We start from the raw sequence: 24,725 nt of genomic DNA, 5'->3' as shown, positions 1-24,725 counted from the left end.
CTTACCAATCGTAGCTGATGGATGGAAGTAGGTCTGTTCAGCATTATTACGTCTACAATTCTTACAAAGGAGAAACGATACTTAAAAAACAGAGGAATATTTGTTTCTTGTGCTGAGAGCTTAATGTACTTAACGCAGAGCTGCTTACAAACAGACTTGACATGATAAGGGACCGGAATCTTTCCTCACATTGGGACTATACCCTTACTTACACAAGGGCTAGACCCTTTCTTTCAAGACGACTAGCCTTTTTTTCTTACATTGAGACTAAACACCTTACTTAAACAAGGGCTAGACCCTTTTCTTTCATTTGGACTAGATCCTTACTAACACGAGGGCTAGACGCTTTTCATTCATTTTAACTATATCCTTTCTTACACGAGGGTTTGACCCTTTACTTAAACAGGGACCGGATTCTTTCCTTACTTTGGGACTATACCCTTACTTACACGAGGGCTTGACCCTTTACTTAAACAGGAACCGGATTCTTTCCTTACTTTGGGACTATACCCTTACTTACACGAGGGCTTGACCCTTTACTTAAACAGGAACCGGATTCTTTCCTTACTTTGAGACTATACCCTTACTTACACGAGGGCTAGACCTTTATTTCAAGACGGCTAGACCCTTTTCTTTCATTTGGACTAGAACATTACTTACACGAGGACTAGACGCTTTTCTTACATTGGGACTATACCCTTTCGTACATGAGGGCTAGACCATTTTCTTACACAGGGACCAGAAATGTCTGTTTCACTGGGTCCTGTCGTATTTTACAAAGGGACTAAGCAAGTTTCTCGTATAGGCTAGGGATATTTCTTTGTCTTATACTGAACACTTTTGTTACACAGGGGCTCATACAACTTTTCATTTATTTGCAAAATCTTTATATAACACAAAATTGTAATATCTACGTAGTCTGTAAGCTGATTAGGGGGCAATGTTTTATACATAAAACACAGTGAAACATATACGTCTGTTTTAAAGTCGAGTAATCCAGAATCAGATTGTAAATATTAACGTAAATTTGCAATGTCAACTGTTCTGAAGAAAGAACAGATTGTATTTTTACAATGTAAACCTAGCGATGTCGAAGGATGTAAAAGGAGAATTATTGTCGGCTAAATAGCGGCGAATGACGTGTCTTTATGAATCTACTTCACTTGAAATTATTTTTCAGGTCACGGTCCAACTGCAAATGTAAACAAAATATGAAGTTCTCTTCTGAGAACCAGCAGAATTCTGGTGAAATGTACTAGGCTGTCGTATTTTCTAGCCATTTCTGCTGTAAAAAAGGGCCCAAAACTGTCGTCGGATCCTAAACTGGTCCAGAGGCTTGTTGGTTATGGGAAGAAACTAAACGCCTTTCCGTAATACACTAATGTCGTACGGCAGATTATTATGTTTGAAGGTGTGTGTTACCTGCTTCGGTTATAATAATTATGTATGCCATCAGTCACTGTTTGTCAGATCGTCACGCGGTCAGGCTTAATTCATCAACAGACGTAATTATAGCTGTTTTGTCTCAGTATTACACTCACCTTGTATACGAACGATGTATTAATGCAGAGAACAAAGTGTCCAAAACAAGGTTAGCATAATATCAAACTAAAGCCAATTTTCGAAACTGTGTATTTTCATAATAAATATTCTTTTAAAGTTTACATATTTTTATATTTGTTTACTAAAGAAGTTTTTTAAAGATGTATATAAATATTATTTATTTTTATTTGTCTTTTAATCCTTTGAAAATATTGTGTTATTCTGTCAATAAACTAACCAAACTTTACTTGCCAAGACAAAGGTAATTTATGCAAGGTTTTCGATGCCCATGCGCTGAGGATGCCACGGCGACGTCCGGAGATCTCGGACTGTGAATGGAATTACTATACTAATTAGGCTGAGTGTATTACACCCATGGCTTTGATTTATTACTCACAAAATAACTGTATGACATATTTCTGATTTTTTTTGAAGAAACGCCAAACTACATGACAATTTGCAAGTTAAGATATAATCTTTGGAAATTACAAGCAGGATAATTACAACACAACGGAGATTATATAAAAACTGGAATCCTTTCTACGCCACGTTGAAAAAATGTATCGTTTACTCTATTTTCTTTTCGAAATAATATGTGTGCTTCGCACTGTTCGTTGTTTTGAACAATACCAGCATGACATTCCGAACGGATTTAACATCCCGAACCCCTGTGTACCTAAAGGGATCTGGAATGGAGTAGGACATTATGGACCAGAGGGGCAGGGGCCACAGAACCAGTTCGGCAAGGATTTCGCGGCGGCAGGAAAGGTAATTGGTTCTAGTATACTGTTTACACATACGAATATTTATATAAATTATACATTTCATCGGTGCACCATTCACCGGTGTAATTAACATGCAAGTTTCTGACAGGGTTTATAAACAATCTAGATAGACATCACGATTTGGACACCTTTTATTTCGCAAAACACATCATAAATATGCAATGGCCAACATCTATCACGCACGAATATTACAGTAGCGATTCAAAGAACGTAAAAAGTAAATAAACAAAGTGATCTTAATGATACTGCAACCTGGTAGTTCTTACTATAGAACGATCAACACCGAAACAAAAAAAGTCTGTTCCTTCTTCAGAACATTCTACACAGAAAATAAACATCCTGTTATTCCTTCAGAACATTCGACATAGATTTTTGTTTGTTTGTTCCTACTTCAGAACATTCAACATAGAAAATATACATCCTTGTCTTTTTTCAGAACATTCGACATATACATAAAACCCCTGTTCTTCCTTTATAACATTCGACATAGAAAACAACCAGTTTGTACTTCCTTCAGAACATTTGACATGAAAAATAAAAAGTCTGTTTCTCCTTCAGAACATTCGACATGGTTAATATACATCCTGTTCTTTCTGCAGAACATTCGACATAGAAAATAAACAGTCTGTCCCTCCTTCAGAACATTCGACATAGAAAATAAAAAGTCTGTACTTCCTTCAGAATATTTGACATAGAACATAAACAGTTTGTACTTCATTCAGAACATTCGACATTGAAAATAAACAGTCTGTTCCTCCTTGAGAACATTCGACATAGAAAATAAACAGTTTGTACTTCCTTCAAAACATTCGACATAGAAAAACAACCAGTTTGTACTTCCTTCAGAACATTCGGCATTGAAAATAAACAGTCTGTCCCTCCTTCAGAACATTGGACATAGAAAATAAAAAGTCTGTTCTTCCTTCAGAACATTCGACATACAAAATATACAGTCTTACCCTCCTTCAGAATATTCGTAATAGCAAATATACATTCTGTTCTTCCTTCAGAACATTCAACATAGAAAATAAACAGTCTGTTTCTCCTTCAGGACATTTGACATTTTAAATAAAAATCCTGATCTTCCTTCAGAACATTCGACATAGAATATAAACAGTTTGTACTTCTATCAGAACATTCGACACAGAAAATAAAAAGTGTGTTTCTCCTTCAGAACATTCGACATGGTTAATCTTCCTTCAGAACATTCGACATAGAAAATAAAAAGTCTGTTCTTCCTTCAGAACATTCGACAATAAAATCAACAGTTTTTACTTTCTTCAGAACATTCGACAAAGAAAATAAACAGTTTGTTCTTCTATCAGAACATTCGACAAAGAAAATAAAAAGTGTGTTTCTCCTTTAGAATATTTGACATGGTTAATCTTCTTTCTGAACATTCGACATAGAAAATAAAAAGTCTGTTCTTCCTTCAGAACATTCGACATAGAAATAAACTGTTTGTACTTCCTTCAGAACATTCGACATAGAAAATAAACAGTTTGTTCTTCGCTCAGAACATTCGACATAGAAAATAAAAATCTGTTTCTCCTTCAGAACATTCGACATACAAAATAAACAGTCTGTCCCTCCATCATAACATTGGACATAGAAAATAAAAAGTATGTTCTTCCTTCAGAACATTCGACAGAGAAAATAAACAGTTTGTTCTTCGTTCAGAACATTCGACATAGAAAATAAAAATCTGTTTCTCCTTCAGAACATTCGACATACAAAATAAACAGTCTGTCCCTCCTTCATAACATTGGACATAGAAAATAAAAAGTATGTTCTTCCTTCAGAACATTCGACATAGAAAATAAAAAGTATGTTCTTCCTTCAGAACATTCGACATACAAAATATACAGTATGTATCTTCTTCAGAATATTCGACATGGTTAATAGACATACTTGTCTTACTTTAGAACATTCGACATAGAAATTAAAAAAAAAGTTTGTTTCTCCTTCAGAACATTCGACATAGAAATTAAAAAAAAAGTTTGTTTCTCCTTCAGAACATTTGTCATTTTAAATAAAAAAATCCTGTTCCTTCAGAACATTCGACATTGAAAATAAACAGTCTGTCCCTCCTTCAGAACATTGGACTTAGAAAATAAAAAGCCTGTTCTTCCTTCAGAACATTCGACATACAAAATATACAGTCTGTTCCTCCTTCAGAACATTCGACATACAAAATATACAGTCTTATCCTCCTCCAGAATATTCGTAATAGCAAATATACAGTCTTATCCTCCTCCAGAATATTCGTTATAGCAAATATACATTCTGTTCTTCCTTCAGAACATTCCACATAGAAAATAAAAAGTCTGTTCTTCCTTCAGAATATTCGACATAGAAAATAAACAGTCTGTGTCCCCTTCAGAACATTCGACATAGAAAACAACCAGTTTGTACTTCCTTCAGAACATTCGACATACAAAATAAAAAGTCTGTTTCTCCTTCAGAACATTCGACATACAAAATATACAGTCTGTTCCTCCTTCAGAATATTCGACATAGCAAATATACATCATGTGCTTCCTTCAGAACATTCGACATAGAAAACAACCGGTGGTTTGTACTTCCTTCAGAACATTCGACATAACAAATAAAAAAAATATGTTTTTCCTTCAGAACAGTCGCCATGGTTAATATACATCCTTGTCATCCTTAAGAACATTCGACATAGAAAATATACAGTATGTTTCTCCTTCAGAATATTCGACATAGCAAATATACATCATGTTCTTCCTTCAGAACATTCGACATACAAAATATACAGTATGTTCCTACTTCTGAATATTCGACATGGTTAATAGACATACTTGTCTTACTCCAGAACATTCGACATAAACATAAAACCCCTGTTCTTCTTTCATAACTTTCGACATAGAAAATAAAAAGTCTGTTCATCCTTCAGAACATTCGACATAAAAAATAAAAAAGTCTGTTTCTCCTTCAGAACATTCGACATGGTTAATATACATCCTGTTCTTTCTACAGAACATTCGACATACAAAATAAACAGTCTGTCCCTCCTTCATAACATTGGACATAGAAAAAAAAGTCTGTTCTTCCTTCAGAATATTCGTCATAGAAAATAAACAGTTTGTACTTCCTTCAGAACATTCGACATAAAAATTAAAAAGTCTGTTTCTCTTTCAGAACATTCGACATGGTTAATATACATCCTGTTCTTTATTCAGAACATTCGACACAAAAAATAAACAGTCTGTCCCTCCTTCAGAATATTCGACATAGCAAATAAACATTCTGTTCTTCCTTCAGAACATTCCACATAGAAAATAAAAAGTCTGTGTGTCCTTCAGATCATTCGACATAGAAAATAAACAGTTTGTACTTCCCTCAGAACATTCAACATAGAAAATAAACAGTCTGTCCCTCTTCCTTCAGAACATTCCACATACAAAATATACAGTCTATACATCTTTCAGAATATTCGACATAGAAAATAAACAGTTTGTTATTCCTTCAGAACATTCGACATAGAAAATAAAAAATCTGTGTGTCCTTCAGAACATTCGACAGGGTAAATATACATCCTGTTGTTCCTTCAGAACATTCTACATAGAAAATAAACAGTTTGTACTTCCCTCAGAACATTTAACATAGAAAATAAAAAGTCTGTTTCTCCTTCAGAACATTTGACATTTTAAATAAAAATCCTGTTCTTCCTTCAGAACATTCGACATAGAAAAAGTTTGTACTTCCTTCAGAACATTCGACATACAAAATATACAGTCTTCTCCTCCTCCAGAATATTCGTAATAGCAAATATACATTCTGTTCTTCCTTCAGAACATTCCACATAAAAATAAAAAGTCTGTTCTTCCTTCAGAATATTCGACATAGAAAATAAACAATCTGTGTCCCCTTCAGAACATTCGACAGGGTAAATAAACATACTGTTCTTCCTTCAGAACATTCGACATAGAAAATATATATCATTGTCTTCCTTTAGAACATTCGACATATAAAATAAACAGTTTGTACTTCCCTCAGAACATTCGACATAGAAAATAAAAATCTGTTCCTCCTTCAGAACATTTGACATTTTAAATAAAAATCCTGTTCTTTCTTCAGAACATTCGACATAGAAAATAAACAGTTTGTACTTCCTTCAGAACATTCGACATAAAAATGAAAAATATGTTTTTCCTTCAGAACATTCGACATGGTTAAAATACATCCTTGTCTTCCTTAAGAACATTCGACATAGAAAATATACAGTCTGTTCCTCCTTCAGAATATTCGACATAGCAAATATACATCATGTTCTTCCTTTAGAACATTCGACATACAAAATATACAGTATAGGTTTACCTCGTGGAAAATGTCATTGACTAGAACAATTAATTATCAATGCATGATAAACATTTCTGAAGTCCACTGGGGCGACTAGTGTGTGTTTATATGTGCTGTTAAAAGTATATTTATTATTAGTCGTCTGTCATATCATAATGGTTAGAGCCGTATATAATTTATATATATTTAGTTCATATTAATGTTACTTACTGTCAGTGACGTCATTAAATAGCGCTGTCTGTAATTTCGATATATAGTATGTATACTTCATTGTACCTTATTTTCAGTGACGTATTTGTAAGTAGCCTATTCTGTATAGAATGAATAACATTTTACCTACAATGACGTCATATAAGGTGCAATAATGCCTTTTAGGATTTTATATACATTGTAAAACATTACTTATTTTTCATGGATGTCATTATAGGCAATGAAATTCAAGAAATACCATAATAAGAATCATTTCTCCGAAATAATTTCAAAATAACATCTTACCTGTGCATCAGAAATTAACACAACAAAGTAAAAATTGTCTGTAAAATGAATTGTGTTTATGAGTCTTTCAGCATACATGTCTACTATGCTACAAACCAGTTTTAATTATTTGTATTTTAGCCCAGTATACTTATTTTGTACCTCAGTGAACCTAATTTATTTTTTAATCAGCTTGCTGTTTGTAGTTTGTTAGACTTATTTTATAGTACAGTACCGTAGCATACTTATAATGGTATTAAGTAGACTTATTGTACTTCAGTAGACGTTTGTTTGAGATGTTCCGTGCAGTTGACTTATAATTATTTTTCTGTATACAAACAGTAGACTTATTTTGTAGTACAGTACCGTAGCATACTTATAATGGTATTAAGTAGACTTATTGTACTTCAGTAGACGTTTGTTTTAGATTATTCAGTCCAGTTGACCTACAATTGTTTTGCTGTACACAATCAGTAGACTTGTTTCCAATCAAATGGGCTTACTTTCCTGTCGAACTGATCGTATTGGTGGGTCACTAAAATATCAATAATGTATAATTTTCCAGTTTGTTGCATATTATTTTTATCATATTAAACATTATAAAGTTGTACAGCAAAATTGAACCTGCTACAATTAAAAATGGCGACACAATGACAACTTAAGTGATCAATCTAGTGTCAAAAAAGGTGATTTTTTTGCCTTTTTTGAAGCGCAAGAACTACACATTTTCAAAATGGCCGCCAAATTGGTATTTTTTTAAATTCTTGTAAAAAAAGTTCTACAAACAACAGACATCTAGTTTTTTGACATATTTTACAGATGCGTGTTTGCTAATAAACGTGATCATAATTTGTTAAATATTACAAAAACCCGTTACAGCAGATCAAAATGAGACTTGAACGTGATTGAAACCTTAGAAGAGTACATCTTTAACGGGTACTTAAACACAATAATGTCGCACATGGCCATACGAACGGGGTCGTAGCTATGCCTGTTAAAAGATATGTGTAAGCCCTGGCGCGGGGTCTGTGTCCAGGGCAGGGCACTGGTGAAAGGATCAGGGGGGCGAAGCCCTCCAATGGAAAAAGGATTTAAAGGAATTTTGAAGCATTAAAATTGTTATCTTAGACTGTTATTTAAAGACCTATTTTCAGTGCCCAGTGAGCTTACATGAAGTACATTACCACATAGCTCCTATGTCTCACCCAGTCGTTTTGTATCCGTCAAACAGAATTAATTGTCCACTAACAATATGACAGTCTAGTGTAAGGTCAGTATAACTATATGAATACCAATTGGGCCATCCTTTAAAATATAGGTTTCCATTTTTCCCTTCCTACGTTTTGTTAAGTGGGTAAGTAGGTAGTGTTTTGATTCAGAAATATCAGAGTTCTTTATTAAAAAACGTGGCGCCTAACACACAGCATGTACACAAGTCAGTGTCAGTACAGTGCTTCTATGATAGGTCTAAGAAACAAACATACTTGTATGATAGTCCACCATGCCTTAAGTCTCCATGTCGCAATAAGGTAGCAAATACCCTTAAGTCTCCATTTTCATAAAGGTGGCATTTACTGATAAGTTTCCATTTCACTGTAAGAAAGCATAATTTTCAGCAATTTTTCAGTCCAACATTTTTTTGTCAAAATAAATAAAAAGCTTCAGTAGATTCCATTTCAGTGAGTTTGTCGGGAAACAGCAAACTAACAAGGAAGGCCTTGTTGCTTCTAAATGGGAATAAGTCAAATAATATTAGACTTTAACATTTGAACCCCAGTAATATAGATATTCATATAGTCCGGAATACCCGTTTTTATTGTATCTTTTTTTTTGGAGAGAGTCAGAACATATACCATATAAAAATGGTGCAATTTCTCCCGAACACTGCACCAGGCTCGGTGCTCCCTGTATCCTGTTATTTGCTGTATTGAATAGTTGGTGTTCATCTATTCTATACAACACTGTACATGATTTGAATCACTAGATGATGTATTTATTAAGTGCATGTAGTGGAACTGGTCTTCGTCGATCGCCGGCGACCAGGAAGCTTAATTGGTAGAGCGTTAGTCTAGTGTTCGGAGGTCCCGGATTCGAATCCCTGCCTGGCCCATTGTATTTTTCCTTTCCTGTTACATGCTTTTTACTAATTTTCAAGATGCGTTGCTGGTAGACGGTCATACACACACTTTACGAAATAAGGCTACTTGTGAAAACATGCGCGGTTTTCAAAAACACGTTTCTCAGGAGTCAACTCAGCCTCGTTTGCCTTTGATTAAGGTATTTCGTTTTTAATATGATGTAGAATTTGTTCAACCTAACTCTCCATCAGAATATGAAAAAAAGGTGGTGATAGTTATTTCGGAAAACGACAGACTTGATACTCTGTGCAAGAGATAGATTAAAACTGGAAATCTTAGCGGTCAAGAGTAACAATTCATGATAGTATTTTTAATACTTTGACGTTTGAAGTATAAGCTGCTTTCTTTCATTGGCGCACAACATAACACTGGCCCGGTGAAATACAGGATTGGTGGTATTCCGGAAAGTGACGTCATAGCATTATAAGTATATATTTAATAACCAAATACAATAATGATATCATTTTGATGACATGATGTTATCTTTTTTCAATTGTTTAGTGGTTACTGCTTTTACATATTGCACACACGGATTGGTTTATGTGTAAGCCTCTGAGGGTATCCTTAAAGACGCATCGACAAAATAACGTAGAAATGGCCACATGGTATAGTCTTAATAACCCACCAATACGATCAGTTCGACAGGAAAATAAGCCCATTTGATTGGAAACAAGTCTACTGATTGTGTACAGCAAAACAATTATAGGTCAACTGGACTGAATATCTAAAACAAACGTCTACTGAAGTACAATAAGTCTACTTAATACCATTATAAGTATGCTACGGTACTGTACTACAAAATAAGTCTACTGTTTGTGTACAGAAAAATAATTATAAGTTAACTGCACGGAACATCTCAAACAAACGTCTACTGAAGTACAATAAGTCTACTTAATACCATTATAAGTATACTACGGTACTGTACTACAAAATAAGTCTAACAAACTACAAACAGCAAGCTGATTAAAAAATAAATTAGGTTCACTGAGGTACAAAATAATTAAAACTGGTTTGTAGCATAGTAGACATGTATGCTGAAAGACTCATAAACACAATTCATTTTACAGACAATTTTTACTTTGTTGTGTTAATTTCTGATGCACAGGTAAGATGTTATTTTGAAAAATTTCGGAGAAATGATTCTAATTATGGTATTTCCCGAATTTCATTGCCTATAATGACATCCATGAAAAATAAGTAATGTTTTACAATGTATATAAAATCCTAAAAGGCATTATTGCACCTTATATGACGTCATTGTAGGTAAAATGTTATTCATTCTATACAGAATAGGCTACTTACAAATACGTCACTGAAAATAAGGTACAATGAAGTATACATACTATATATCGAAATCACAGACAGCGCTATTTAATGACGTCACTGACAGTAAGTAACATTAATATGAACTAAATATATATAAATTACATACGGCTCTAACCATTATGATATGACAGACGACTAATAATAAATGTACTTTTAACAGCACATATAAACACACACTAGTCGCCCCAGTGGACTTCAGAAATGTTTATCATGCATTGATAATTAATTGTTCTAGTCAATGACCTTTTCCACGAGGTAAACCTATACTTGTAAACTAAAAGCACCATAGCACCGGTGTCTTTGATGTCAGAGATCTGTCACAATAAACTTGAAGCAATATTTTTTTTTTAAATCAACCATTTTGTTTCCTTTAAGTCATTAACATCACTACAGATTCAGTTGTGTGAGATAATTAACCACGGCTTCGTTTTTGTTGAGTTATACACTTAAGTTCAGTTGTATGAAGTAATACACCAGATATTCAGTTTTATGAAGTAATAAACCATATATTCAGTTGTATGAAGTAATACACTCGTGATTCAGTTGTATGAAGTATTCACCAGATATTCAGTTGTATGAAGTAATAGACTAGAGATTCAGTTGTATGAAGTAATACACCAGATAATCAGTTGTATGAGATAATACAACAGATATTCAGTTGTATGAAGTAATAAACCAGAGATTCAGCTGTATGAAGTAATACACCAGATATTCAGTTTTATGAAGTAATAAACCATATATTCAGTTTTATGAAGTAATACCCTCGTGATTCAGTTGTATGAAGTATTCACCAGATATTCAGTTGTATGAAGTAATAGACTAGAGATTCAGTTGTATGAAGTATACACTTAAGTTCAGTTGTATGAAGTAATACACCAGATATTCAGTTTTATGAAGTAATAAACCATATATTCAGTTTTATGAAGTAATACCCTCGTGATTCAGTTGTATGAAGTATTCACCAGATCTTCAGTTGTATGAAGTAATACACTAGATATTCAGTTGTATGAAGTAATACACTCATGATTCAGTTGTATGAAGTATTCACCAGATATTCAGTTGTATGAAGTAATAGACTAGAGATTCAGTTGTATGAAGTATACACTTAAGTTCAGTTGTATGAAGTAATACACCAGAGATTCAGTTGTATGAAGTAATACACCAGATATTACAATCAAAATCGTTACGGCGTCAACAAAGCCGTGTTCAAAAAGAACACGCCCACAAACCGAACGGTTGTTTCAGCCAGTCACTCACTGCATCTGGCTCGTCGATTGGTTGATAGAACGTTTGAGGTCGGTGTCGTCCTTGATTTCAGAAGCAGTGTACAACATTGTATCTTTTTCGGAGACTTGTTGTTTGCTCGCATTGTCAACTTAAGATTACGCATACACGTGTATGGAAATGTAAAATTTACATTGCATGTACATATTTCAAACCATGTGTCATGACTGGAATGTTTTGTTGAATTTGTACTTATCCACATTTTCGTGAACTGTAATGGTATTTCTGATTACAAAGGGCAAAATGAAGAATATTGCACATGCTTGAAAGCTGTCCATACCGGCAGCTGCACTGAAAAGTAATATCATAGAACGGTGCAAGACTTACATACCTGCTTAAATAAAATATGTTAATTATATAATAACAATGATGTGCACGAAAACGATAACAATTTACTTTATAAAAAAGTAAGTGTACAATCGGCGCAAGAAACTGTCATTTTTACTTGTTTGAGAATACTTTTCATGACAATTAAACTGTATTAAGCTTTATTGGCTACTGTTTATCGTTACATGAACAATTTAAAGGTAAGAAAAAATACCAAAACAAGACTTTCGTGATTTACGGTAGTACCGTGCGACGCTATTTATTTGGATATCGTTTTCCAAAAGTCTATTTTAATAAAACTAATGAGAGTTTGGAGAAGAAATTTAATCAGAACCCTCGTTGACTAACATATTTCAACTATGCATATTTTCTGCCGATATTGATCGTTTTCCCCCAAATATTCGCCAAAAATACCGGAAGTGTCCCTTCCAGGGTACAGTAACGCTTGTTCAACGGCCTACGTAACTCTGATGGTATTTTGCGTTCTTTTTATAGAACCACGCGCTCGAAATTGTGACAAAAATGAAAAGTGGATAGTATCTATTTATGAAAAATGAACAAACATTTTTGGAACTGATATTATAGTATTGTATAAAGAACATTGACATTTATCTAAAAAAGTGTCCCGATTTTGTTACAGTGACGTTAGATAACCTGTGTGCCGATAGTACATTGTGTACTCAAGAAACTTTAAATAGAGACCTAGAGATCTTAAATACTTGGTCAAAAACTTGGTTGGTTAATTTTAATCCTGAAATACAGATGTATTGTTTATTTCGAATTCAATCGATATCGAAGAAGACTTAGATTTAGAATTTGATGGGAAAGTCTTAAACTTTACAGATTATCATAAACATTTAGGGGTAACTTTTAATTCGAATGCAAAGTGGGGGGATCATGTACATAGTGTATAAAGTAACACAGTATCGATCCAGTTGTATGAAGTAATATATCAGAGATTCATTTGTATGAAGTAATACACCATATATTCACTTGTATGAAGTAATACACCAGAGATTCAGTTGTATGAAGTAATACACCAGAGATTCATTTGTATGAAGTAATATATCAGAGATTCATTTGTATGAAGTAATAAACTAGAGATTCAGTTGTATGAAGTAATATATCAGAGATTCATTTGTATGAAGTAATAAACTAGAGATTCAGTTGTATGAAGTAATATATCAGAGATTCATTTGTATGAAGTAATAAACTAGAGATTCAGTTGTATGAAGTAATATATCAGAGATTCATTTGTATGAAGTAATAAACTAGAGATTCAGTTGTATGAAGTAATATATCAGAGATTCATTTGTATGAAGTAATAAACTAGAGATTCAGTTGTATGAAGTAATATATCAGAGATTCATTTGTATGAAGTAATAAACTAGAGATTCAGTTGTATGAAGTAATATATCAGAGATTCATTTGTATGAAGTAATAAACTAGAGATTCAGTTGTATGAAGTAATATATCAGAGATTCATTTGTATGAAGTAATAAACTAGAGATTCAGTTGTATGAAGTAATATATCAGAGATTCATTTGTATGAAGTAATAAACTAGAGATTCAGTTGTATGAAGTAATATATCAGAGATTCATTTGTATGAAGTAATAAACTAGAGATTCAGTTGTATGAAGTAATATATCAGAGATTCATTTGTATGAAGTAATAAACTAGAGATTCAGTTGTATGAAGTAATATATCAGAGATTCATTTGTATGAAGTAATAAACTAGAGATTCAGTTGTATGAAGTAATATATCAGAGATTCATTTGTATGAAGTAATAAACTAGAGATTCAGTTGTATGAAGTAATATATCAGAGATTCATTTGTATGAAGTAATAAACTAGAGATTCAGTTGTATGAAGTAATATATCAGAGATTCATTTGTATGAAGTAATAAACTAGAGATTCAGTTGTATGAAGTAATATATCAGAGATTCATTTGTATGAAGTAATAAACTAGAGATTCAGTTGTATGAAGTAATATATCAGAGATTCATTTGTATGAAGTAATAAACTAGAGATTCAGTTGTATGAAGTAATATATCAGAGATTCATTTGTATGAAGTAATAAACTAGAGATTCAGTTGTATGAAGTAATATATCAGAGATTCATTTGTATGAAGTAATAAACTAGAGATTCAGTTGTATGAAGTAATATATCAGAGATTCATTTGTATGAAGTAATAAACTAGAGATTCAGTTGTATGAAGTAATATATCAGAGATTCATTTGTATGAAGTAATAAACTAGAGATTCAGTTGTATGAAGTAATATATCAGAGATTCATTTGTATGAAGTAATAAACTAGAGATTCAGTTGTATGAAGTAATATATCAGAGATTCATTTGTATGAAGTAATAAACTAGAGATTCAGTTGTATGAAGTAATATATCAGAGATTCATTTGTATGAAGTAATAAACTAGAGATTCAGTTGTATGAAGTAATATATCAGAGATTCATTTGTATGAAGTAATAAACTAGAGATTCAGTTGTATGAAGTAATATATCAGAGATTCATTTGTATGAAGTAATAAACTAGAGATTCAGTTGTATGAAGTAATATATCAGAGATTCATTTGTATGAAGTAATAAACTAGAGATTCAGTTGTATGAAGTAATATATCAGAGATTCATTTGTATGAAGTAATAAACTAGAGATTCAGTTGTATGAAGTAATATATCAGAGATTCATTTGTATGAAGTAATAAACTAGAGATTCAGTTGTATGAAGTAATATATCAGAGATTCATTTGTATGAAGTAATAAACTAGAGATTCAGTTGTATGAAGTAATATATCAGAGATTCATTTGTATGAAGTAATAAACTAGAGATTCAGTTGTATGAAGTAATATATCAGAGATTCATTTGTATGAAGTAATAAACTAGAGATTCAGTTGTATGAAGTAATATATCAGAGATTCATTTGTATGAAGTAATAAACTAGAGATTCAGTTGTATGAAGTAATATATCAGAGATTCATTTGTATGAAGTAATAAACTAGAGATTCAGTTGTATGAAGTAATATATCAGAGATTCATTTGTATGAAGTAATAAACTAGAGATTCAGTTGTATGAAGTAATATATCAGAGATTCATTTGTATGAAGTAATAAACTAGAGATTCAGTTGTATGAAGTAATATATCAGAGATTCATTTGTATGAAGTAATAAACTAGAGATTCAGTTGTATGAAGTAATATATCAGAGATTCATTTGTATGAAGTAATAAACTAGAGATTCAGTTGTATGAAGTAATATATCAGAGATTCATTTGTATGAAGTAATAAACTAGAGATTCAGTTGTATGAAGTAATATATCAGAGATTCATTTGTATGAAGTAATAAACTAGAGATTCAGTTGTATGAAGTAATATATCAGAGATTCATTTGTATGAAGTAATAAACTAGAGATTCAGTTGTATGAAGTAATATATCAGAGATTCATTTGTATGAAGTAATAAACTAGAGATTCAGTTGTATGAAGTAATATATCAGAGATTCATTTGTATGAAGTAATAAACTAGAGATTCAGTTGTATGAAGTAATATATCAGAGATTCATTTGTATGAAGTAATAAACTAGAGATTCAGTTGTATGAAGTAATATATCAGAGATTCATTTGTATGAAGTAATAAACTAGAGATTCAGTTGTATGAAGTAATATATCAGAGATTCATTTGTATGAAGTAATAAACTAGAGATTCAGTTGTATGAAGTAATATATCAGAGATTCATTTGTATGAAGTAATAAACTAGAGATTCAGTTGTATGAAGTAATATATCAGAGATTCATTTGTATGAAGTAATAAACTAGAGATTCAGTTGTATGAAGTAATATATCAGAGATTCATTTGTATGAAGTAATAAACTAGAGATTCAGTTGTATGAAGTAATATATCAGAGATTCATTTGTATGAAGTAATAAACTAGAGATTCAGTTGTATGAAGTAATATATCAGAGATTCATTTGTATGAAGTAATAAACTAGAGATTCAGTTGTATGAAGTAATATATCAGAGATTCATTTGTATGAAGTAATAAACTAGAGATTCAGTTGTATGAAGTAATATATCAGAGATTCATTTGTATGAAGTAATAAACTAGAGATTCAGTTGTATGAAGTAATATATCAGAGATTCATTTGTATGAAGTAATAAACTAGAGATTCAGTTGTATGAAGTAATATATCAGAGATTCATTTGTATGAAGTAATAAACTAGAGATTCAGTTGTATGAAGTAATATATCAGAGATTCATTTGTATGAAGTAATAAACTAGAGATTCAGTTGTATGAAGTAATATATCAGAGATTCATTTGTATGAAGTAATAAACTAGAGATTCAGTTGTATGAAGTAATATATCAGAGATTCATTTGTATGAAGTAATAAACTAGAGATTCAGTTGTATGAAGTAATATATCAGAGATTCATTTGTATGAAGTAATAAACTAGAGATTCAGTTGTATGAAGTAATATATCAGAGATTCATTTGTATGAAGTAATAAACTAGAGATTCAGTTGTATGAAGTAATATATCAGAGATTCATTTGTATGAAGTAATAAACTAGAGATTCAGTTGTATGAAGTAATATATCAGAGATTCATTTGTATGAAGTAATAAACTAGAGATTCAGTTGTATGAAGTAATATATCAGAGATTCATTTGTATGAAGTAATAAACTAGAGATTCAGTTGTATGAAGTAATATATCAGAGATTCATTTGTATGAAGTAATAAACTAGAGATTCAGTTGTATGAAGTAATATATCAGAGATTCATTTGTATGAAGTAATAAACNTTGTATGAAGTAATACACCAGAGATTCAGTTGTATGAAGTAATAAACCATATATTCACTTGTATGAAGTAATACACCAGAGATTCAGTTGTATGAAGTAATAAACCAGAGATTCAGTTGTATGAAGTAATACACCAGAGATTCAGTTGTATGAAGTTATACACCAGTGATTCAGTTGTATGAAGTAATACACCATAGATTCAGTTTTATGAAATTAAATACCAGATATTCAGTTTGATGAAGTTATAAACCGGATATTCAGTTGTATGAAGTATTACACTAGTGTTTCAGTTGTATGAAGTGATACACCAGATATTCAGTTGTATGAAGGATTACACTCATGATTAAGATGTGTGAAGTTATACAATAGAGATTCAGTTGCATGAAGTAATACACCAGATATTCAGTCGTATCAAGTAATACACCAGAAATTTGGTTGTTTGAAGTATTACACTAGTGATTCAGTTGTATGAAGTGATACACCGGATATTCAGTTGTATGAAGTATTACACTAATGATTAAGATGTGTGAAGTTATACAATAGAGATTCAGTTGCATGAAGTATTACAACAGATATTCACTTGTATCAAGTAATACACCAGAAATTTGGTTGTTTGAAGTAATAAACCCACGATTCAGTTGTGTCAAGCAATAAACCAGATACATTTGTTTGTATAAAGTTTTTCTACAATGATATTTTGGCATAAAAACGATGAATTTATGGACATAAATGAAATCTTTGCTTACAGAAATGGACGAAAGATTTATGCATGAAAGACTCCGACGGAGACGGCAAGGCGAACGGGATAGAACTTGGCGACCCCTGGTGCCGATGGACGAAAGAGCAACCAACATTACTTCTACCCGCCACATTTCATCCGGGTAAGAACAAAACTTTATTTATTGATTTCAGCGTCCGTCGGTCCGACTGTCATTGACAGTGTTTTATAAACCTTGTTTATGATGTGTAGAAACCATGGCTAACGGAAAACTTGACATATACAATACTCATGTATTTAGGAATAGCGAGGGCCACCACATTGAAACTTCATCAACGGGGCGCATGCGCATGCTACATGTACTCCACCCTGTCACGAAACACTGACAACAGGTCAAAAAGTAACCCTGACAACGAGTTGATGAGAGAAAGAAAATATAAAGTTATATCCCAAAGCTCCTGTCTACAAGATCCTACAGGGGATTTATATTTAACCGATCATACCATATCGAATGTCCTATTATGTTGGTTCTTGTTGAGAACTTAATAAAACATTGGTTTATACCATGCGATTATTTACTTTACGGCTATGTTATTGTCTAGCGCCGTATCTTATCTCAAGTAAATAAATTTAAGCTACCCTACTGTTAAATGTGACTTACTTTTTGTCAAAAAAATCCAAAATACGTGATCATAAAATCTCGGTAAAAGGTTTGTTCTAAACGTTGGATTTTATAGAAAGTATCAGTTGTCTACCATTCTTTTTGACCTCAACAATAAAGTAACAAAATGGGCTTAATATACTGTCATTACACATCCCATGTCTTTCTTATGCAAGATTCCGCCGGGAAACACCATTGTACGGGCATTCATTTCACATGACAGTACACATTTCGACAATTTTTGTTTCTGTATGCTTGTTTAAGCATTTTAGAGAGTTAAAGTGAAATTTATAGGTTTCATCTTAAATGCACTTTAAAACAAAAATATATCGTCATGGTTTAAAAAACGTTCAGGAATACTGTTATGTTCATCCATGTTTCAACACTCCTTGTCAGTCATGTTAAATAGATTTCAATGCACTTTATGATGTTCATTTCAGCCATTCAAGTCTCATTCAAGCACTTATACTTTCTAATTATATATGGTAAAACAGTACATTATACAAATATCTGATAGTTTTTATTCTAATTTAAATAAATGAATTACCCTCGTGCATGTAGGGTCACCTTTTCCAATGGACGCAAGACAGAAATGGTAGGAGGGGGTAATTTTTAAGGGGTAAGATTTTAACATTAAGTCCAGATTGGATTTCTACCGTGAGCTTTTGATCTTGGGTAGTTTTGTATGGGGGTCGCTTGATTACGTCGCCCCCGGACCGCACCTCCGAGGGTACCGTTAATTGGTGTCGCACGATAGGCCTAGCACTTGACTGACAATGTTGCTTAACTTAAAATGAATTATAGAAAAGCATAAAATATATTTGTCATTTATGTCTTTGTAATAAATGTGATTACCTGACCTGCATGTACACCTGTTTACTTGTGAAGGTATATGCGAGCCGTGGGACGACGAGACTTGTCGTAAGCAGAATGGCTCTGTCGTCTGCCCGGATAATCTCAAATGTGAGGCTGCCTATCAGCCAGGTAAGACATGTTTACCACCAAAGTGCAATTTCAGACATACATTTGACTGTCCCTCCATCCAGTCTCTCTTGTTCCAAAACCTTCCAAACTACATAAAACGTAATATACCTACATAAAACTATATCAAGTCATCATTTCAATTCTTGTGAATTTGTACTTGTTCTTCGTAATTTAAATTCCTTTCTCGTGTTGTGTCAGTTAAACACGTGTTTTATAATTTAAATTCGTACTGTGTAATTTGTACCCCGTGTTGTTTTATTTATTTTCTTGCCGTGTAATTTAGAACTAGAATAAAATAAACAGCAGGTGTGTCAATTACACAGCACGAGTGCAATTTACACAGCACGAGTGATTTTATACTCTGTTGTGTAATTGATAGTTGTGCTGTATAATGTATACATGTGCTGCGTTAGGTATACTCCCGCTTGTAATTAATGTTATACTCCTATTGCGGAAGTTACGGAAAACTGGCACTCTTTTAGATGACCATTAGTCGTCTTTGGAAGGTCCAATTTCGATCAGTGGAAAAAACGGGATGCCGTTCACGTCATCTCCTAGTCGTTTCCCTATGGTTAAAAACCCTCATCCCTGCTGCGTATTTCCTGCAAAAAAAGTGATAAGTTCTGTCCTACTTATTTCTATGCCAAATTTTCCACTCCTTTTAATGACAAATGTCTTCATCAGTTCTCGCCTCGTCTTTCAATAATTCTTCATATTCTCTCTGCCATCCGCCTCGGCTTCCGATGAGTATGGCAGTTCAATACTCAAACAAACAGTGTTCGCAAATGTATTACAGATATCTTTAAATGAATAAAAGATACCCTTAAATTAATCAAAGATGTCTATAAAATAAAAGAGATATATCATATAAATATAATGATAAAATATCTTCACTAAGAATAGATCTTAACTAAGATATCTCATACAAATAGAGATATCTTCATGACTTGACCGTATATTTCCGAAAGTATCCCCTAACTCTGTGGTTACTCCCTAAGAGAGTGGATGTGTTACTATGTTTAGTGATGCTGTCTGTATTCTACATTGATCACAGTGGTTGGCCAGTTCTCGGTCCGTCTCAATCTCACGAGGGTACCAAAAAAGGACTTCACATACGCCTGCATGGTTTTCAACGTTCCTGCAAATGCCAACTATCATATGGTGGAAGCTAAACCTATCTTCTATAACAGAAGAGTTCTACATCACATGACCCTGTATGCTTGTGGTGAGCTCCATGGTTTTTTTTCTTCTTTTATTTTCAATATGTTTCTGTCATAGCGAGAAAAAATATGTCTCGTGAAATGTGAGTAATCTTTATAAGCTTAGTAAATTCTGAATTTTTCAAAGAAATATATATCATTCAATGTTTATTCTATAAGAATGTGGCACGAAGTAACTGAAGAAATATTTATTGGTTGAAATGAACTGATTTGCAATATAATTTGGCAGCATGACAAGAATCCTATATTACACCTACGTTAAAGAGTACTTGCCAAAATTTCAAATTATTCAGGGGTGTGAAACCGCGTGACAAAATCTATAGATAGGTAACCAAACTTCTAAAGCCATGGAAACTGTAGGAATACTACTAAGTTGTGGAACGCCTAAGAGTAATTTTATAAGCTATATATGGTGCTATATACATGTTGTGTATTATTGTATATTATAATCATAGAACCCATATTTGGAGATCGTGCTTAGATCGCTCCAATTCGATTTCTCGCCTATGCTCGATCTCCCTCCCGAGTGAGAAAACATGCAAAATCGATGTGTATGGGTGACATGTTTGTCTCACCATACTAGTTTGTTGCAAGCAAGCATGGCTGCGTTTAGTACTTGTTTGATTTACGCTAAAGAAACACTTTGAAGAACAGATTTATAAGATAAATATGTTTCAAAATGGCCGCTTTCGCTTTCTGGGAACCATATTTCTTCTATCACATGATTTGCAATGGCAGCTATCCGACCACGAGCGGGGTAAGTGTGCTAGGACGTGCCACACGAGAGGTTCCGAGTGTTTAACATCAGTGCTTCCGATGAGAAATTTAGGACTAGGATGAAAACTGTGACTCAACTGCTACCTATCTGGCAACAATTGTTGACCCTTCTAGTTGTGGGGCCATGCAGCGTGCTCTGGGTTCGATTCCCAACAGTGTGGTAATAATCCACGATCTGATGAAGTTGATGCATATCATCTTATTTTCTTATGTAAAACACATTACTATTTAAGAGTTATTAGACATTTATTTTGTAAAACAGCACATTAATTGCTTATGAATGAACGATTTTTTGACTACGAAGGATATTGAACAGCCGGACATAATGTGATCTAGTGCAATTTTGCAGAATGCGCGAGGCATACATGGAATATAAAAACGATGGCGACTGGGACGACAGCTTATTAACTGCCCTTAAAGTACTTAATACAATGAACCCAAGTAAAAGCGTAAAGCATTGTGTAGATTAAGCTGTTGATTTTAAAAAGGAAAATGTTTGTGAAAAATCCAGTCTCTGTGAAAAATAGAAAGTTTCGTCTGCGACAAAACACCAGAGGTGGTATGTAGATTAGAAAGAGAAGAATACTTGGTATTGGTATTTGATATGTAAATATTGCGTAGTGATGTATGTTATAATCTTCTAAACCGACTAAAAAACTTTCTTTCCAAATATCGCTCTATCGTGTCCGAACTGTTGTCTTCAATACCTGTGTGCAATCCTCAATTTATATTTACCTATGTAACCGTCCCTGACATGCTGTGTATTGGGCTATTGAATATGCATCCCTTCCGTTAGCAAATGCTGTCGAAGTAACTCTTCTTTATTAAATGGTGTTATAGGCACTACGTTTTTATATATACATTATGCATTGATTTAGTGAGATCTGATGTTGAGTTTAATCCAGGTGTCTCGTCTGTCGGTGCATCTGACTCACCCCCGTTCTCAAATATTAGCAACCATCTTGTTACCGACAACAATTATTCCTTTGTTCCTCTCAAGGTTAAAAGCCTCAACCAAAATCTCGATATCTTATATACCGAATTATGAAATTGTACAATATTGTCTTTCACCGAAACCTGGGAAAGTATCAATGATAAATGCCAAGTTTGTTTTGAACACCAACAGGAATTGTACAGTTGTTTGCGTCTGTTTCCTATGTCAATCAAAGAGTGTAAATGACCGGTGTCTTGACTATGCCAACCCAGTCTGCTGTTGGGCCGACCGAACCGATGGTGATGCATCTGTTGAAGAAGACGAGACCTATAGGGTTACCTATCATTTAATGAGTGTGGTTAGAAAAAGTCCTTGGAACAGAGAAAACCTTAATCTATTCTCACTTAATTACGCGTTATACTTATTACCTTCAGTCTATCCAAAACTGTACTCACCCTTTTTTACTGAAGCTTCCATGTCATTATTAGACGTAGTCTGTACCAGTGATATCAATATGTAAATGTGTTATTGGATATAGATTTCTTGACCAGCCGCTTAGATATCACTGTCCTACCTACTGCTCTTCAATAATTATGAATTACGAATCTACTAGTTAGTATATAGACCTCCAAACTCTCCCGTTATTACGTGGTCTCATATACATTGTAATACTGTTGTAAGTAGTACTATACTAAGTAGATACCTATATAATGTCTTAATTTAGCATGCCCACCAGTAAACTGTCGCTTTCAAAGTAAGTCGGTGTGTTCCCTAAGGAATGTCTTAACGCGTATCCAGTGCAAACACTATCAGAAAAGCCAGTGAAGGATTAGTTGATCATATACATTAATAGAAATCTCCAATAATTTCATATATCTGATTGTGGTTCTAACACGTCTTCCTTTACTTTCTCATTGTGTCACAGACCCTATGGTTACTGTCCGAGTGTCAAAAAAGCCGTTTGAATGTCCAAGAGTGACGACCGCCCCCTGTCAGCAGATAATTACTTCATACAGTACACACTTTCCCATCACGTGCCTTCATGATCACGTGGGTGTCTTGTTCGGGAAGGACGGCATCAGGCAGGTAGTACTTCAGGTAAGACAGCTTGGATACAAACAATGAATCATTCTTCAGGTAAGTCAAGAGATCATGCTTAAGGTAAAACGAGATGCAGTCAAGAGATCATACTTGAGGTAAAACGAGACACAGTCAAAAGATAATGCTTCAGGAAAAACGATATACAGTCAAGAGATAATGCTTCAGGTAAAACGAGACACAGTCAAAAGATAATGCTTCAGGTAAAACGAGATACAGTCAAGAGATAATGCTTCAGGTAAAGCGAGATATAGTGAAGGGATCATACTTCAGGTAAAGCGAGATGCAGTTAAGAGATCATGCTTCAGGTAAAACGAGATGCAGTCAAGATATCATCCTTGTGGTAAAACGAGACACAGTCAAAAGATAATGCTTCAGGTAAAACGAGATGCAGTCAAGAGATCATACTTGATGTAAAACGAGACACAGTCAAAAGACAATGCTTCAGGTAAAACGAGATGCAGTCAAGATATCATCCTTGTGGTAAAACGAGACACAGTCAAAAGATAATGCCTCAGGAAAACGAGATGCAGTCAAGAGATCATGCTTCAGGTAAAACGAGATGCAGTCAAGAGATCATACTTGATGTAAAACGAGACACATTCAAAAGATAATGCTTCAGGAAAAACGATATACAGTCAAGAGATCATGCTTAGGGTAAAACAAGATGCAGTCAAGAGATCATGCTTCAGGTAAAACGAGATGCAGTCAAGAGATCATGCTTCAGGTAAAACGAGAGGCAGTCAAGAGATCATGCTTCAGGTAAAACGAGAGGCAGTCAAGAGATCATGCTTCAGGTAAAACGAGATGCAGTCAAGATATCATGCTTCAGGTAAAACGAGATGCAGTCAAGAGATCATACTTGAGGTAAGATAACACCGAATCATACCAAATAACCAAATAATAAGAAATTTATGCGATGCGAAATTCAGAACTGCATTTTGCGTTTATCTATTGGATACCAAAACTGCTCAGATTTTTTTCTTTACCTTGCAAAGGAGTCGTAGTCGATTTCAAAATAGAATATAAAACATCAAAGGATAGATTTTACTATAAAGAAAAACAATTTATACAAAAGCATAGATAATAGTCACAGAACAATGTATACCTGTTTGACTGTATTGTTATATTATATATATGTACATATATCGAGGACCTATAGAAGATAGGTACGATCCTAAAAAATGATCCTCTTTAAATAAAATTATTACTACAAAAATATGTATCATAAAAGGATAGATTTTAACCAAAGAACAACAATTAGTACTACAAAAAGTGGGGCGGTGGGGCGGTGAGGCGTTGGGGCGATGGGGCGGTGGG

The 24,725-nt window shown here is 33.5% G+C and overlaps 1 protein-coding gene across 2 annotated transcripts in view; it reads left to right on the top strand.

The window, feature by feature from the left end:
• Positions 1 to 1,488: 1,488 nt before the first annotated feature.
• Positions 1,489 to 24,725, top strand: part of LOC110448415 — a 28,653-nt gene continuing 5,416 nt past the window's right edge. Inside the window, exons 1-6 of one of the 2 annotated variants that reach the window (XM_021494633.1) lie at positions 1,489 to 1,591; positions 1,978 to 2,310; positions 17,762 to 17,894; positions 19,281 to 19,376; positions 20,431 to 20,601; positions 23,233 to 23,405. In XM_021494633.1, the coding sequence (XP_021350308.1) occupies positions 2,101 to 2,310; positions 17,762 to 17,894; positions 19,281 to 19,376; positions 20,431 to 20,601; positions 23,233 to 23,405 (783 nt within the window). In that variant the 5' untranslated portion in view covers positions 1,489 to 1,591; positions 1,978 to 2,100. Of the gene's footprint in view, positions 1,592 to 1,822; positions 2,311 to 17,761; positions 17,895 to 19,280; positions 19,377 to 20,430; positions 20,602 to 23,232; positions 23,406 to 24,725 lie in introns of those variants that run through there. The other variant, XM_021494632.1, reaches the window with a different exon arrangement.

Source organism: Mizuhopecten yessoensis, unplaced genomic scaffold (assembly GCF_002113885.1).
Source record: "Mizuhopecten yessoensis strain PY_sf001 unplaced genomic scaffold, ASM211388v2 scaffold4033, whole genome shotgun sequence".
Taxonomy (NCBI): domain Eukaryota; kingdom Metazoa; phylum Mollusca; class Bivalvia; order Pectinida; family Pectinidae; genus Mizuhopecten; species Mizuhopecten yessoensis.
Note: the sequence above shows the minus strand (reverse complement) of the source record. Positions and strands in the feature narration are given on the sequence as shown.